The 13,688-nt window shown below is 38.5% G+C and overlaps 1 protein-coding gene across 4 annotated transcripts in view; it reads left to right on the top strand.

Annotated features, from left to right (window-relative positions):
- PLD1 (phospholipase D1) overlaps positions 1–13,688 on the top strand; it is a 257,572-nt gene that overhangs the window by 130,756 nt on the left and 113,128 nt on the right. For all 4 annotated transcript variants that reach the window (XM_074190927.1, XM_074190925.1, XM_074190924.1 and 1 more), the window contains 4 exons: positions 1,878–2,005; positions 7,312–7,457; positions 8,586–8,694; positions 10,424–10,489. In XM_074190927.1, coding sequence (XP_074047028.1) covers positions 1,878–2,005; positions 7,312–7,457; positions 8,586–8,694; positions 10,424–10,489 — 449 coding nt within the window. The remainder of the gene's footprint in view (positions 1–1,877; positions 2,006–7,311; positions 7,458–8,585; positions 8,695–10,423; positions 10,490–13,688) is intronic.

The following is a 13,688-nucleotide window of genomic DNA, read 5'->3' as shown; positions in this document are numbered from 1 at the left end:
AGGAAATGGCAAATCACTTCAAAATCTTTGTCAAGAAAAATCAAAATGACATCACAAAGACTTAGATACTACTGAAACAAATGAACAGCAACAAAACAATGATTGTATTTCTATTCCTTTTCTTTAGAACTATTCCAAACCTCTCCTTTTACAGGAGAGGAAAATGAGACTCAATCAAGTGACTTATCCAAGGATGAGGATTAAAGCCTGTTCCTCTGGCTCCAAATCCAGAATCTTATTTCTACTGCTTATTACTTGTGGAGTTTTCCATTTTTTTTTTGATCCAGTGACTTCATTATTGAGGAAGTTTCCTCTAATGACTATTGGCACCTTCCCTCTAATTTAGAATCTTAAGAGTTTTCTAATGCTCTGCAAAGTTATGTGACTTACCCAAAGTCACACAGCCAGTGTGTGCCAGATTTATGATCTGAACCCAGTACTTCTTTTTTGTTTGTTTTTGCAAGGCAATGGGGTTAGTGACTTGTCCAAGGTCACACAGCTAGGTGATATTAAGTATCTGAGGTCAGATTTGAACTCAGGTCTTCTTGACTCCAGAGTCAGTGCTCTATCACTATGCCACCTAGCTGTCCCCAAATCCAGGACTTTTGATTTCTTGAGGCTAGCTTTCTAACAACCTTGTAAGTCACAAAATGCTATCTCTCCAGTTACCTGTATTACATAGCCAAATCATTTCACCTTTCTCAGCGTGTTTTGTCAACATTAAAATGCTAAATTTTGAGAATTCCACAAGTCCTATCAGTCCACACTATGATCTTAAAAAAAAGTATTGTTACCATTCATTTTATAAAAAATTGATTCTTGTCAAGGCCCTGTGACCTAATGACTAGAGTACTAACCTTGGATTCAAGTCTAAAAACAATTATTAATCATCCACTATGTGCTAGGGACTATGCTGACTGCTAGGGCTATGATGAAAAACATAAACCAGACCCTATTTTCAAGGATCTTGCATAGTAATGAAGGAGACATCATGTAAAGAAGGTGTGTGAAAGACCAATTGGAAACTATCCCAGAGGGAAGAAACAAAGATCAAGGAGAACTGGTAAAGGTTTCTTGCAAAAGAGATTTAAGCAGAGACTTGAACGGAGCCAGGGAAGTTCAGCAAGAAGAGAGTTCTAGACATGGAGAATCCCCCATAGTCCAGATATTGCATGTGGTTATTGGAGGAGCAGTCAAGAGGCAGAATACGTGGAGAAAAGAAAGGTGTAAGAAGACAGGAAAGGTTGGAATGGATCACGATATGAAGGGCTTTGAAAGTCAAATAGAGAATTTTAGATTTGATCTTAGGGGGTATGGACAACTGCCAGAGTTTACTGAAGAAGGGAGTGATTGGCATTAGTTAGATTGGCATTTCAGGATGATCTATAACAGTTGAGGATTGCCTGGACTATGAGTCAGGGAGACAGTAGTTCAGGTGAGAGGTGATATGGGTCCAAGGAGGGAGTAGAGAGTTTTTTTTTTAAAGAGAACTGAGAGGGGCAGCTAGGTGGTGCAGTGGATAGAGCACTGGCCCTGGAGTCATGAGCACCTGAGTTCAAATCTGACCTCAGACACTTAATAATTACCTAGCTATGTGGCCTTGGGCAAGCCACTTAACCCCATTTGCCTTGTAAAAACTAAAAGAGAGAGAGAGAGAGAGAGAGAACTGAGTTCAAATTCCACTTGGATGTAAGTCATCTGGATGGTGACCTAGGTAGGTTAGCCTCAATGTGCTCACCTGTGCGAGGTGGAACCCAGACTTGTAGCTGAATTAACAGACAGCTCCATGAGGAAGGCAAAGCTTTTTTAAAGATATAAAATGCTCTTCTGATTGTTGATGGTCATCAAATTTACTTTAATCAATTGATTGTTTTTAGTGCGCATCCCCTTCTCTATTATCTACCACACTCAAGGATTTAAGGAGCCCAACATAACCACCTATCTCACTGGGTGTCCCATCAAAGCCCAGGTCTTGGAAGTGGAGAGATTCACCTCAACAACAAGGGTCAGTACATGCCTGTATCCTCACTCCTACTTGTACATTGCTGATTCACTTACTTGCTTTTATATATCCCAAAAGATTGTTCCCAGTGGGTTGACTAAGCTACAACAGTGCAGATAGCATCTCTTCCACCATGTTAGTTGGGTAGAGAGCCTTCCTAATTTGTTGGCCACCAAAATTCACTTGGCAGCAGGTGACTTGATGAAGAGCCTCTTGGGGCTTAGCCAGGCTGATCTATTGGCCAAGAGATATACACCCTCTCATCTGGTCTACATTTAACTTCTAGTCAGCTTGGTAGGACCAGAGCTTGCCCTTTGCTTAAGACTCCAGGGTCTTCATATAATTAAAAAGCTCAGGATAGGACTTGTATTTCTCCTAATTTCCTCAAGATTTCAAAGAAAAGTCTACCAAGTACATTAAAACCTTGTTATTTTATTTTCTCTATTACATGGGGTTTTTTTTGGTGACTCCCAAATTAGATTCTACCTTATTTCTATCAATCCTCTTGTCTCCCTGTGTCTGCCATGTTTGCCTCCATGTCCATATCTTTGTTCTCCAGCTAGGAGTAATGGGTCCATTTCTGATCTCTTGCTTTCTCCCCTTGCTATCACCACACAGTGGGAAAAGCCCAAAATTTACATAAAACCTCATTTTGTCTCTTTGTAAATTCTACCCATATATCATAATTTTGACCACTAGAACCAGATAGACTGAGACTGATCTCTCCCTTCAAAATTGTGGAAGGAAGCCAACATGATCTCATGCATCTTCTTCTCTTTTTCATGATAAACATCCCTAGTTCCTCCCACCAATCTACTTGTATAGTCTCAAGCCCCTTTGACCATGCTTTTAGCCCTTCTTTGAATGCTTGATAATTTAAATCTTTTAAAATGCAGCATCCTCAACTGAACGTAATATTCCCATTGTGGTATAGTTGAGGCAGACTAAAGAAGAAAATAGACTATATACTATGCAGACCATATTTTAATTATCTTTGCATGACTCGTAGCAAAGTTCTTTGCTAATAATAGTGGCTTAATGAATGAGCTTTGACTACACATATAACAATATCATGTAGGGTTTTTTGGCCACATATTTTCAGAGAACTTCAGGGACTAGCAATCTCTCAAAGATGGATCCAAGGTGATTTTTCAGCAACTCACAGGTACCATTACCCCTACATGCTTAAGTAAAATTTCAGAGCTAGCAAGTTTGTTTTGCTTCTATTACTACCTTTTTCCCCCTGTTTCCTGGACCCTCCTCCATACTTCTTTCCAGGTTCCCAGTACCCTATGATTGTCCAAGCTCTTTCATTGATGGCAGTCTACATAAGCTGATCCCATCTCTAAAGATTCTTATGATTCAAATTTATGCCTTCCCATTTCCCAAAATAAAAGCTCTGATTTCCACATGGCTTCATTTTAGCCAGTCTGATAAACTAATTATTGTAATGAATAGTATAATCTTCTAGAATAACACTTTTGAAAGAAGTTTTAATCTTGAATCTTTCATTTGTGGGCTAAGGAAGGATGAGGAATTGGAAAGACATTTTTGAAAAGAAGATTATTCAGGGTACCTCTCATCGACTTTAAGACTCTACCACATTAATCTAATTTTCTAGGCTCCTTTTAAGGCAGCACAATGGGAAATTCCCCATTACCATGTTTTCTGTATGATTTCTGGGAAATGAAAAAGAGCAAAGTAGTCCCACTTTTTTTTAATTTATTTTTTTATTCTCATTTTGTATAAATTTTTTTTACATTAATAAAATATTCTTGTTTACAAGTAAACAAAATACCCCTCACCTCATGAATATAGATAGACTTGCTTGGGCGAAAAAAATTAAAGGGGAGAGAAAAAAATTAAAATTAAAAAAATAATAGTAATAATTGTAGATGTGTCCAGGTGGCGCAATGGACGAAGTACCAGCCCTGGAGCCATGAGCACCCAAGTCCATATCCAGCCTCATAAACCCAACTATCACCCAGCCATGTGACATGCAAGCCACCCAATCCCCACTGCCCTGCAAAAACCAAAAAGAAGGAAAAAAAAAAGACCCAAAATAAAATAAAATAGTAATAATAGTAGGGGTGGCTGGGTGGCAGACAGAGCATTGGCCCTTGAGCCAGGAGCACCTGGGTCCAAATCCAGCCCCAGACACCCAATGATCACCCTGCTATGTGGCCCCAAGCAGGCCACCCAGCCCCACTTGCCCTGCACCCTCCCCCAAATAATAATAACAAAAATGTGCTTGAGTCTTTGTTCCAACACCAACATTTCTGTCACGGGTGGATCACATTCTTTATGATAAGTCCATCACAAAAGTTACTTCCATATTTTTCTACTATTGCCATTGCTGATTGCAGCTCCCTCCTTTCTTATTTCTCCACTACCATGTACTATATTTTCTTTCTCCTTTCACTCTGACTCTGCTGTAGGGTCACTGAGTGGCACAGCAGACAGATCCCTGGTCCTGGGGCCAAGAAGCCCTGAGCCCCCATACCACCCCTTAGGCCCAGCATCCACCTGGCCTGGTCCTGGACAGGTCTTCCAATCCCAGCCCCTTGCAAGAAGTAAAAAAGAAAATGTGTTATATCTGACCACTCTCCTCCCATGGTCCATCCTCTCCTCCTTTATTCACATCCCCACCCCTTCCCCCTGCTCCCCGCTCCTTCTTACTCCAGATGTCTATACCCCATTGAGTATATTTGCTGTTTCCTCTCCTAGCCTTCTCTGATGAGAGCAAAGGTTCCCTCATTCCCCCTTGCCTCCCCCCTTCCATATCATTGCAATAGCTCTTTGTAATAAAAAAAAAATCTTATTATGTGAAATATCTTGGACTATTCCCCCTCTCCTTTTTCTTTCTCCTATTCCATTTCCCTTTTTTTCTATTGACTCCATTTTTACACCATATTTTATCTTCAAATTCAGCTTTCTCCTGTGCTTCAACTATAAAAGCTCTCTCTACCTGCTCTATTAATTGAGAAGGTTCATATGAGTATTATCAGTGCCATTTTTCTATGCAGTTCATCATCATTAAGTCCCTCATATTTTCCCCCTCTCCTCCAATCTCCATGCTTTACCTGAGTCCTTTATCTGAAGATCAAACCTTCTGTTCAGCTCTGGCCATTCCAAAAGGACCATTTGAAATTTCCCTGGTTCATTGAAAGTCCATCTTTTTCCCTGGAAGAGGACATTCAGCCTTGCTGGGTACTTCATTCTTGGCTGCATTCTAAGCTCTTTTGCCTTCCGGTATATTATATTCCAAGCCCTACGAGCTTCCAATGTAGCTGCTGCTAAGTCCTGTGTGATCCTGACTGCAGCTCCATGATATTTGAACTGTGTCCTTCTGGCTGCTTGTAATATTTTCTCTTTGACTTGGGAGTTCTGGAACTTGGCTATAATATTCCTAGGGGTTGGTTTTTAGGGATCTCTTTCTCTGGGGGATCGGTGGATTCTCTCCATTTCTATTTTGCCCTCTGCTTCTAGAATATCAGGGCAATTTTCCTGTAGTAATTCTTTGAAAATGATGTCAAGGCTCTTTTCCTGATCATGACTTTCAGGTATTCCAATAATTTAAAATTATCTTTCCTAAGTCTGTTTTCCATATCAGTTGTTTTTTCAATGAGATATTTCACATTTTCTTCTAATTTTTCATTTTTTTGGTTTTGAAGTATTGATTCCTAATTTCTGGTAAATTCATCAATCTCCCTGAATTCTATTCTTTGTCTGAAGGATTTGTTCTCCTCAGAGAGTTTTCTTATCTCTTTTTCCATCTGGCCAATTTTGCTTTTTAAAGCATTCTTCTCCTCCATAACTTTTTGAACTGTTTTATCCATTTGACCTAAGCTGGTTTTTAGCATGCTATTTTCTTCAGCATTTTTTTTGGATTTCCTTGACTAAGCTGCTGACTTCATTTTCATGTTTTTCCTGCATCTCTCTCCTTTCTTTTCCCAGTTTTTCTTCCAACTCCCTCATTTGATTTTCAAAGTCTTTTTTTTGAGCTCTATCATAGCCTGAGCCCAATTTCTGTTTTTTCTTGGAGTCTTTAGATGCAGGAGCTTGTGCTTCCTCATCTTCAGACTGAGTATTTTGATCCTTCCTGGGCTCATTTGCAAAACATTTCTCAATGGTCTTCCTCTTATTTCTCTGCTTGCTCATTTTCCCAGCCTGGGCCTGGTTTTGGGGTGCTTCCTGCACTTTTGGGACACTCCCACAAGGGTCTCAGTGTGTGAGGCTCTGTCCTCCCTCCTGGTCTGTGAATGACCATAAGCGCCCCCCTCTGCCACGGGGCTGAGGTGGGGGGGCCCTGCCTGGGATCAGGATCTGAATGTGGTCAGAGCCCCAGCATCCTGTTCCAGGGTCAGAGGACAGAGCTAGGCAGTCTCTCTCTTCACTCCCCTCCCTGAGCTCAATGGGCTCATGCCCTGGGGGCTCCTGCTTATGGGCTCCAGCTCCACCTGCTTCTGTTTCTGGATCTGGGCTGCAGCAAGACCAAGCTGCTCCCTTTGTGCCCTGAGGGCTGGGCTCCACGTGCTCGCTCTGACAGAGGTCCCCCGCTGTTCCCCCACCTTGTGCCCGGTGCTCCTCGGGGCATAGGTCAGGAAACTGCCCCCACTGCTGTGAGCCTTGGCTCCCAGTGCCCTGGGGCTGCCTCTGGGAGGCTGAAGTTCTTTTGCTCTGGCAGCCGCCCCTCCGACCCCGGGGAGCAGAGCCTTTCTGCTCTTTTCCAGGTTACCTTGAGTAGGAGAACTGCCTCACTGGGTCCCTTTGTGGGTTCTGTCTCTGGAAAGTTTAGTTAGAGTCCTTAGTTTCACGTTTTATCAGAGAGCTTCTAAGACTCGATCCCTTCTTGTCGCCATCTTGGCCCCCCCACTTTTTTAATATACATCTGGATCCAGTCTCCTGGCATTATCTCCCCTTTCCCTCAGTCACCTCTCCTCCCAAATGTGCTTGTACTTGGGTGACCAAAGACCACTGACTTAATATTTCTAGACAGAGGGTTTTAGGTAATTCCAGGAATGCATCGTCTAAGGGGTTTAAAACCTAAGAGTCTTTTAATGATGTGCTTGTGTGAGGAGTATACAAAACACTAATGCCATTTTCCGAACAATCTAACTTCTGTAAAGTGAGGGGATTGGTCTTGTTTGACAAGAGTCATTGAACAACTTTCTGAGAATTATGGCTACTCCTTGTTTGTCCATTCTTCAAGTCTGTGACATGATTCAGTTCTTCATTTTTTAAATATCACAATCAATTGGCGTATCAGTTGCCATCCAGATGCCAGTAATTTTCATCTCTCACTGCAGGTACCAAGTATTAATCTATACACTATTGAATTAACGCATGGTGAATTTACATGGCAAGTAAAAAGGAAATTCAAACATTTTCAAGAATTTCATAGAGAACTACTGAAGTACAAAGCTTTTATTCGAATTCCAATTCCCACTAAAAGGTAAATGTTTCATCTATTTCAGAATGAATTCAATAAGCTTTACAAATGCTACTTAATGGTTATATGAACTTGGGCAAGTCACTTGATCTCAATGACCCTTAAGTGTCCTCATTGGTCAAATGAACATGCTGAACTCAATGATTTCTGATAACTCTTTATTTTAGTCTATACTATACTCTAGATCTATAATCTTAAGTATTATCAAATACTTCTTACTAATGATGTGACATTGGAAAAATCCCTTTATTCCTTTTTACCTCAGTTTCCTTATTTGTCAAATAAGGGAGTTGCTATCTAATTAGTTCTTGTTTTTCTCCCATTGGAACAATGTGCCCTTATCCCTTTTATACTCTTATATTCTGTAGTTTCATTTGAACTGTACATTGGTGCATTGTGGCAGATGGGAAATCCTGAAAGAACTATTAGAACTTCAAGGGGTGGCTAGGTGGCGCAGTGGACAGAGCACTGGCCCTGGAGTCAGGAGTAACTGAGTTCAAATCTGACTTCAGACACTTAATAATTACCTAGTTGTGTGGCCTTGGGCAAGCCACTTAACCCCATTTGCCTTGCAAAAAACCTAAAAAAAAACTATAGAACTTGCTAAATATGAGTCATGTTATAAAGGTATTTTCCCATTGTTTAATGAGTCAATTTTTTGTTCCCGTGGACCATAGCACACCAATATTGTCTGCAGAATTTTCTTGGCAAAGATACAGAAGTGGTTTGTCATTTTCCTTTTCCAGTAGAAGGCAAACAGAGGTTAAGTGATTTACCCAGGGTCACACAGCTATTAAGTGTCTGAGGTCAGATTTGAACAGTGTGTTTCTTGTTTAAGTTGTGTGCATATTTGCATTTAGATTTATTGATGCTTTCTTGGTTTTTACTTTATAGTAATTCATTTCCTGATAGACCTTAGAAATATAAAGATAGAGGTAGATTGATATAGATATATTGTTGGAAATATGAAGCATTTCACTTTTTTTTCGTTATTGTCAATTGTATGTGTGGTTTGCCTGGTTCCACTGACTGTCTCAGAACCAGCTCATACGTCTTCCTTGTTTTCTTGTATTCTTTATAATCCTTGCTTGTTCTTGTTCAATAATATTCCTTTTCTGTGTGTGTTTTAAGGCATACATTTCGAAGACAAAATGTCAAAGGAGAAGAACCAAGGTCAATGCCAAGCTTACCTCGGACATCAGAAAACATGGTCAGAGAGGAACAGTTCTCCAGTAGAAGGGTAAGTCCTTCACCTTCTCTTGTCTCAACTATTTGTTACCAATTGAATCAAATCAAACTCATTCTGAGTTGAAATTGTCATCTTTAATGGTCCTCTGAAATCTGTGTCATATTCTTCCATATGTTTCCATATACTTATTACATATATATTTTCTATATACATTTCCATATATTTGTCAATATTTAAGCAGAGAGAGGCAGTGTGTCATATTGGCTAGGGAGATGGCCTGAGAGTCACAAAGATTTGTGATCTCTTTGTCTTAGTTCTAGGACTAGTCACTTTACCACTGTTCAGTTAGTTTATAATTCTAAATTGTGATATAGTTGTGGATCTGAGTTAATAAAGGAAGTTTCCTCCTTAGATTTCCCCAGACCAATAAAACCATGGATCCATTTGAAAACTAGAATTTGAAATCAGGAATAACTGGATTTAATACTGTCTTTGATACTGACTACCTGTGTAAATCACTCAACGTCTCTGAAATTTAGGCAACTCTCTAGGATTTACCTACCAAATTGTATATAAGATTGGAGGAAGTTGGAGGTATGTAAACCCCATTGTCAAAGGGTAGAGTATCATACATCAAAATAGTGGAACGGAAATCTCTTGAGATAAAACCTCACTTTCCCCCTACTTTAAAAAAGGTCCACTACTGAGTTAGAAATTAAACAGTAGAGAATTCACAAGTTAATGTCAGTTTTCAAAAACCAATGAAAAATTCCAACTGTTAACCTGAGAATTCAAAAATAAATAAATATATGGAAACACTTTTTGTGTTCTAAAAGGGAAGAGTTGGTTTAGCCAACTTTGTGGTTCTGATTCTAGTTTGAAAACCTTTGGAGAGTGGTAATTTTTTCAGTTTGATCATTGTATTCTTAGCACCTATGGAGGCATTTTTCTTTAAAAGACTCTGGTTCTATTTTGTTGTGTGAGAGTATGATTGGAAACACTGATTTTGTGATCAGCATGTTTCCCTATTGGCACAAGGGAATAATGCTCAACTTGGGAGCAGATTTAATTCTGTAGATAGATTTACTCTCCAGCTCTTCCTGTTCCTGAGTCCAGTTCTCTGTCCACTTTGCCAAATTGCCTCTGATAGAGTGTGACTCTGAACAAGTCACTTAGGCTCCTGGTCTAATCAATTCTCTAAGACTATTAGTTGAAAAAAAGGAACCAATCTGTGTTTGCTCATCTGAAAAGTTCCCATAGGCAATTTAAGTCTAAAAGTATTTATTAGGCACCTACTATGTGTATCAGATACCATACAAATGCCAGGGATGCAAAAAGAAAAAATGATCCCTGCCCTCAAGCAGCTTAAATTCTAATATTCCTATATAATGAAATCACAGGTTGAATCCCTTTTTGTTCTCCAAGTTGCCCATCTATAGGTGATTCAAATAAAAATCTCCAAGTATTTATAGAACACCTACTATGTGTCTTCCCTTGCTATAGAGGTTGAGATGGAGAGCGGAGAGAATGGGGATAGATGCCAAAAAAGGAAAAATCCTTACCATCAAGGAAATAATAATCTCATTAGGACCTAGAAAATGGAATGTTAGAGTTAATTAGTAACTAAAAATTTAAATAACTCAAGAGAACAATAGAAGATTGTTGCTATATGAAATATATAGGACAGTAACTGGTCCTTGAGGTTAGAATCATTTTTTTATGGCTTTCCATTCTTTCAAATATTTACACATTACAACTGAAACTAATATTTGCATTTCAGAAACAGCTGGAAGATTACTTGACAAAGCTATTAAAAATGCCCATGTATAGAAACTATCATGCCACGGTGAGTATCATGCAGTGATTTGACTTTGGAAATAATATCTTTCATTGGAAATAGAGAATCCGATTTGTGACAGTCTCGGATTTATGAAAATGAAAGCTCCATTATTGCATTGTTTATTAACTTGCATTCCTTTATCCACTTATATATTGAGACTTTAGTTCAAAATAGATGAAAATGGAATTGAAAATTGATCTGACATGAGAAACATCCAGATGATGGCGATAGAATGCTATTGCAATGGATATAAAATCTCATTGATGTTGGCATTCTTTCCTACAGTACAGACTGTGATTCCTCCATGCCTTCCTACCCTCTGATATTTTAGTCACATCTCCCCGAAGTTCCTATGGGAACATGAGTCCAATATGCTTGGGGTGGGGGTACTTTCCTAGGTGTTTTGGCTGGTGTTACTTGTTATCCCTTGCTCTGCCAACATGACCTGCTCACTTCTATTTCCAGGCATGGATCTCATTGATAATTATCTCATTGATATTCAAGTAGTTATGCTTCCTAAACTTCCTCATATCCCATATGATTAGTTGATTTATTTTGGATACTGAGGTAAAGAAATAGCTTTTGTTTTGTTTTGTGTATGTACAACTGATTAAAAATTTCTGTTTGATTTCTGGGGTGAATTGATTTGTTTTCAAGTATTAGTTGTGTTTTATTTTGACATTATAGTAATTTTAATACATTATTACTATCCTCATGTACCCCTCCCCTACTTCCCCAACAATGAGTCTTCCTATTTTTCTTTAAATTTTTTTTAAAGTATTATTTTATTTGGGGGACATCTAGGTGGTGCAGTGGTTAGAACAGCAACTCTGGAGTCAGGGGAATCTGAGTTCAAATCCAGACTCAGACCCTTGATTCTTACTAGCTGTGTGACCTTGGGCTTAACTCCAATGCCTTGCGAAACCAAAACCAAAAAATTTTCCCCAGTTATACATAAAATTTTTTAACACTCTTTTTAAAAAAAAAAAATTAGAGTGCTAAATTTTCTCTCTCGTTCCCTCACCTTCTTAAGGTAGTAGGCAATTTAATATGGGTCATACATGTTCAGCCATGCAATACATTTTACCATTTTGTTGTTTGACTTTTTTTCTCAAAGAGGACCACGATATCAGGGTGGTGATGCCATGACATGCAAGTGAATACAATTTAATGAGGGAGGACCATGCAAAGTCACCAGCCTCACTTTCTCTTCTGAAGCCATATGGATCCAGTCACCAGATATGGCTCAGGATGACTAGAGATAGCCCCTGGCTGCAGTGGAAGCTGTTGACCTTTTTTTAAGATAAGGTCTTAAATATTGATCTTGAGAAAGAAGACACAACCTCAAAGGAAAAGACAAAAACAAAAAATAAACCAAGTGAAAAAATAATATGCTTCAAATCTGTATTCAGATTCCCATCAGTTCTTTCTTGGGGGTAGAATAGTATTTTTCATCATGAGTTCTTTGGAGTAATCTTAGATCCTTATATTGCTGAGATGAGATATTAGTTAGAGTTGATCATTGCCTAATGTTGCTGCTACTATGTACAATGTTTTTCCTGGTTCTACACATTTTGCTTTACTTTGCATCAGTTCATATAAGTCTTTCCAGGTTTTTCTGAAATCTTACCTATTCATCATTTCTTATGGCACATTCCATTCCATTCCAATCATATACCACAATTTGTTCAGCCATTCCTCATTTGATGAGTATCTCCTCAATTTCCAATTCTTGCCACTACAAAATGAACTGCTATAAATATTTTTGTACAAATAGGTCCTTCCCCCACTTTTTTCCTTTTTCATCTTTTTTGGGACATAGACTTAGTAGTGATACTGCTGGGCTGATGCAGTTTTATAACCCTTTAGAAAAGGTTTCCTTTTTAACAGGGGAAAGCATATTTAGGTTAAAAACCAAACCACATCATAGTCTCAGCCTTAACTAGTAAAATCAGGAAGCCTCAGATTTTTTTTCCTTTCAATTTTGAAAGTGGTTTTAGAAAATTCAACTGCTTGACAACATTGTTTTCAGACAATTTAATTTTAGGTTCAGTTCAACAATTCAACTTAATGTTTATTCAGTTACCAAAGCAACAAGCATTTATTAAGCACTTTTTTGTATACCTGTGTACCAAATGCTTAAATATGATCACATTTGATCCTCATAACAACCATAGGAGGAAGATGCTGTTATCCTCTACATATTACAGTTGACCAAACTGAAGCAAACTGAAGTTAAGTGACTTGCCCAGCTCTCAGATGCTAAGAGTAGGAGACTGGATTTGAATTCAGGTCCACTTGACTTCAGGCTCAGCACTATGCACATTAGGCCACAACCTAGTGGTGAAGTAAGAGCTGAACCAGATTTCAACCAATTTCTTTACAATTCCCATTAAAAATCCATAATGATTTTGCTCCAAGTTAACTTTTCCCCTCTCCCATAATTCACTTTTTGCATTTCTCTTAACTTGAAAAATATGGTTAGATGGTGAATTTCCCTTTCTGGTTTTCATGTATGTTGGCAGTTCCAACATACTCATTGAATTGAATTTTTTAAATAAACTCTCTTTTTTTAAAAAAAAAAGCTTTAATTTCTCTTCCATGCCTAGTAAGCGTCCTAATTTTCAACCTCATTTGGTTGAGTTTTCTGAATTATCATCAGTATTTCTTTGAAACAAAAAGAGACTCCAAGTCAAAAAAAGTCCCTTTAGCAACTAAAAGTGTTTTTCTCCCTTTTAAATGTTTGTTTGGATTCATTTGGTGGAAAGTGCTAATGAACTCAGGGTAGAATGCAATTAAATTATGCTAGTCTTACCTAACAATTTTCTCCATTAATAAAACATAGTCTAGCCTAGTCTACTGAACAAAAAAAAAAAATCTCATTAGAGCAAATACCCCCATTTCCCCCCCCCCAAACTCTGCTTATCTAAATTCTTTCTCTGTTGAGTTGAAGGAAACTTGATAAATTGACTTTAAAAATAAACACTGATTTGATTTTCCCAGGCCCTATCATTCTACTCAAGTTATAGTTTTCTCAGGTTATTTGTCAGTTTTCTCATTCAACAAACATAATGTGAGGCACTGGCCTAAACATTTAAAATTATTATCGCATTTGATTCTCACAACAGCCCAGAGGGGTAGGTGCTATTACCCAGATAAATTAGGAGCAGTTACAGAAGGAAGACACCAGGATAGGGAGAAATGG

This window comes from Macrotis lagotis, chromosome 6 (genome assembly GCF_037893015.1).
Source record: "Macrotis lagotis isolate mMagLag1 chromosome 6, bilby.v1.9.chrom.fasta, whole genome shotgun sequence".
Taxonomy (NCBI): Eukaryota; Metazoa; Chordata; class Mammalia; order Peramelemorphia; family Peramelidae; genus Macrotis; species Macrotis lagotis.
The sequence above is the reverse complement of the archived record's forward strand: the minus strand, read 5'-3'. Positions and strand labels throughout refer to the sequence as shown.